The sequence below is a fragment of the Vitis vinifera genome, chromosome 1 (genome assembly GCF_030704535.1).
Source record: "Vitis vinifera cultivar Pinot Noir 40024 chromosome 1, ASM3070453v1".
Taxonomy (NCBI): Eukaryota; Viridiplantae; Streptophyta; class Magnoliopsida; order Vitales; family Vitaceae; genus Vitis; species Vitis vinifera.
This window is the reverse complement of record NC_081805.1, coordinates 4666677-4671051: the sequence shown is the minus strand read 5'-3', so window position 1 is coordinate 4671051 and position 4375 is coordinate 4666677. Positions and strand designations below refer to the sequence as shown.

General features: G+C 39.3%; 1 protein-coding gene across 1 annotated transcript; it reads left to right on the top strand.

Annotated features, from left to right (window-relative positions):
• LOC100267876 (pentatricopeptide repeat-containing protein At2g01510, mitochondrial) lies at positions 1 to 2867 on the top strand. The gene has a single exon (XM_002280756.3). The coding sequence runs from the start codon at positions 140 to 142 to the stop codon at positions 1970 to 1972; it is 1833 nt and encodes a 610-aa protein (XP_002280792.1). The 5' UTR covers positions 1 to 139; the 3' UTR covers positions 1973 to 2867.
• Positions 2868 to 4375: the final 1508 nt, after the last annotated feature.

Below are 4375 nucleotides of genomic sequence, written 5' to 3'. Positions count from 1 at the left end.
GGTAGGTTGTTCAAAATATACCATGAATATGAAATTATGATACAGAAGTAGAACGAGGAGAAATCTGAAAATTTGCATTAACACATCGGAAATAGAAATACACAGTCGTTTGAAATTTTCCGAAGCCTGTGGAGGAAGCATGCTATCCAGAGAGCGATCCACCAAGGTCTTCCGCTTGGCACTCAATTTCTCAAGTCTTCTTCACGCTCATGGTTCCTCCACTGGCCAATCACTGCCCATTACCAAACAAGCCTTGACAACCCTCCTGCAATCATGTTCTTCACACCCAAGCCTCCTCAAACAACTCCATGCTCTCCTCCTCACAACAGGCCTTTCCATCAAGAACGCCCTCATCACCCAGCTTCTTACCTCCCTGACTCTCTTAGGGGATATGTCATACGCTCGTCAACTGTTCGACGAAATGCACAAGCCAAGGCCCTTTTTGTGGAACACCATCATGAAAGGGTACGTGAAAAATGGCATTCCCGATAAGGCAGTCTCGGTTTACGGGAAAATGCGTCATCTTGGTGTTCGTCCCGACCCCTTTACGTTTCCTTTTGTGATCAAGGCCTGTGCTGAACTGGCTGAATTGTGGGCAGGTTTGGGTATGCATGGCCATGTTGTGAAACATGGATTGGAGTTTGTTGCTGCTGTGAGGACTGAATTGATGATAATGTATGTTAAATTCGGGGAGTTGGGTTGTGCTGAGTTCTTGTTTGGGAGTATGGTTGAGAGAGATTTGGTAGCTTGGAATGCTTTGATTGCTGTGTGCGTGCAAACTGGATTTTCCAGCAAGGCTCTCCAGTCGTTTCGGGAAATGGGCATGGCCGGAATAAAGCCTGATTCTGTAACTATTGTGAGTGCTCTTTCGGCTTGTGGTCATTTGGGGTGTTTAGAAACTGGTGAGGAGATTTATGAGTTTGCTAGAGAAGAAGGGATTGATAGCAATATAATTGTTCATAATGCAAGGCTTGACATGTGCGCAAAATGTGGGGACATGGATAAGGCCATGAATCTATTTGATGAGATGCCTCAAAGGAATGTAATTTCTTGGAGCACTGTGATTGGAGGGTACGCAGTTAATGGGGAGAGTGAGAAAGCATTGGCTTTGTTCTCTAGGATGAAGAATCAAGGAGTACAACCAAACTATGTCACCTTTCTTGCCGTTCTATCTGCTTGCAGTCACACTGGACGAGTGAATGAAGGGTGGCAATATTTTAATTTCATGGCTCAATCAGATGATAAAAATATCCAACCTAGAAAAGAGCACTATGCTTGCATGGTTGATCTTCTTGGCCGGTCAGGACATCTTGAAGAGGCTTATAACTTCATTAAAATTATGCCCATTGAGGCAGACCCAGGAATTTGGGGTGCTTTATTGGGGGCCTGTGCTATTCATCAGAATATCAAATTGGGTCAGCATGTGGCTGATTTACTCTTTGAATTAGCTCCTGAGATCGCCTCATATCATGTTTTATTGTCCAACATGTATGCTGCAGCTGGTAGGTGGCATTGTGTTGAGAAGGTGAGGCAGAGAATGAAAAAGAAAGGGGCAAGAAAAGTAGCTGCTTACAGCTCAGTCGAATTTAATGGTGAAATTCATATCTTATATGGGGGAGACAAGTCACACCCACAGTCAGCAAGTATATTGGCGAAATTAGAGGATTTACTTAAACAGATGAAGAGTATGGGTTACATTCCAGAGACTGATTCTGTATTCCATGATGTGGAGGATGAGGAAAAGGAATCCACACTCAGCACTCACAGTGAAAAGCTTGCCATTGCATTTAGTCTTATCAATGGAAGTCCCAAGTTCCCCATTAGAGTAATGAAAAATTTGAGAATTTGTGGTGATTGTCATACTTTCTGCAAACTTGTTTCCAGAATTACAATGAGAGAGATCATCATGAGAGATAAGAACCGATTTCATCATTTTAAAAATGGCATTTGTTCATGCAAGGATTTCTGGTGATTCCAAGGGATAAAAAATACTTTGAAGCGGGCCCAAAATTCAAAGCATATTGGATAATCGTTTCTCTAAATTGCAAGGAGAGGTGTAAGAGGAACTAAAAAGAAGAAATTAATCTGGTATGGCTGAAGGCTAGCTCAGTTCTTGAACTCCCATTGAGATAGAAAACAGTGTTCTTATAAGCTATATGAGCCTTCTGATTGAACAGATTCTTCAGGCAGTGGAAATCTATATCCCCTGGATGTGGACCAGCAATTAGATCTTCCATTAAGTTTATAAATGGATAGTGGAAATCTATAAGCCTTGGACAAGGACCATCATTTTGATTCCTCTGCACAGCCTGGATGGCAAGCTAACAAAGGCAGAGACTAACTGATTCACTTTATATTAAGTTAAAACTATTATCTTGTTTTATTTTTGCATCTTACATCAAGCTAGAGGATGCAGTTGTCCATCTCATATGCGTTGATATCAGGCATGAAGTGGCAAGCTTCTTGTCAAGATTTTTAGGCACCCATAATCGATCTCAGATATTCTTTTTACAACACATTCTTCTACTCAGTATAATTTTGCTTTTTAATAAGAAGCACTGAATTATGCTTTGAAGCTGTGGAGCATGGTTACTCCCCATGCCAAAGGTTCGGACAAAGAGCATGAACTACCTGCTGCTATTGTAATAGATTTCTTCCCCACCAAACGTAGTAGGAATTTCCAATATTAATGCAATCCAACTGGGAAAACAGTACTGGATTAAACAGGTCATTCCCTTTATCCACAACCTCCTAGTTTTCATTTAGAGAGATCTGTCATCCATGAATGACAAAATGTCTAATATTGAGTATTAAATTCCATTAATCTCTCAATTTGAAGTGCTCTACTCAGTTTCCTGTGGTTGTAATTGATTATATCTGCTCTCTACTTTTTGAATTGAGCTTTCTGGTTCTGAATGCGGATTTTGAGCGAGTGATTGAAGAATATCATTCCCAACAAACATGTACTTACCATAGAATTTTTATTTCTGGAACAAATTAGAATTGATATTATTATTATTATTATCCAACCATATTCAGTATGCTTATTAATCTCCTTGGCTTAAACTACATAATTTCCTGACTTAATGTGGATCAACGTCCATCAGTAAGATTACTTGTTACTTTGTGTTGAAGTTAGGATAACACCAAATGTAACCGCCTCCTAGAGGCACTAGAAATATGAACTCCTGTATCTCCTTATCCTATCTTAACCTTTTTTTTTCCTCATCTGTAATTATTCCCCTCTTGCTCATGCCACTTAAGTTTGTGTTTCCATGATCTCAATCTCAGAAAGTGGTGTCCTAGACTCATAGAAGATGATTGAATGCAGAAAATCTGTTGACCATTTAGTGGGCTTAAGTATGGAGATTTATTGTGCTTCTCCTCTTGGCAGCCATGTTATTGCAGTTGTGTAATTAGGATTTCAATCAAATAATGAATCATTTATAGGCATTTCTTGTAAGATTGAAACGGCATAATTTTGACTTGAGGAGAAGTTAGTTGAAACCCTTTAGTGTTACTATGTAAGGATATGGAAGGCAAAGTTTTCCCTTTCACTAGTGTATTCGCTGGACCATATATTTTCGCTCTTAGCATATGCACTGTACTAGTAGATGAAGTCTCAAGATCATCTGATTATTTATTTATTTTTATTTATTTTTTTTGGGGGGGGGGGGTGGTTTTATAATTCATGTTTCTGCAGGATATTTATTTTTGGTGCCTTCAAATCATTGTTTGATGGCTCTTCCTTGCAGCTGCAGCATATGACCCATGTTTGCTTCCACAATAGCTCCTTCGATTTTTGTAATTATTATTATTTTGTTTGAAAAAGCTATGAAGTGGGTGTTGTGATATGCTTACAATGAAACCCCCCTTGCCAACAGTATACTTCAGCAAAATTTAATTTGGCCCTACCAGTATAATTTCAGCTCATCATTGTATTTGGTTGTACATGCATGTCAAACTTCAACTTATTTTCTGTCAGTTTTGCATCTTTTACCATGAATGCAGTCTGACCAAAATTCAATTGAAGGTTTACAGGGATTCACGTGTTGGCCCCATGGAATAGGCTAAACGCATTTCAGAGAACGAGTCCATACACAATTGTACTGTTACAAGGAGAGCTGCTAGAAAAGTACTTGTTAGAGCTTGTGACTTTTCAAGTTAGAAACAGATCATAACAAAGGGAAACTGTAATTTATCCTTCTTTTTACTGAATTCCCTTCTCTTGTTTCCCTCTACCCCAAAAATTTTCCACCCACCCATCTCAATTCAATGAGCTATAAAGATGAGCATGCCCTTGTATATCTTTTTTCCACAAAATTTGTTCCTGCGTTGACGCCCTGTACTTGGTCCATGAATTAAGTCAGGATAA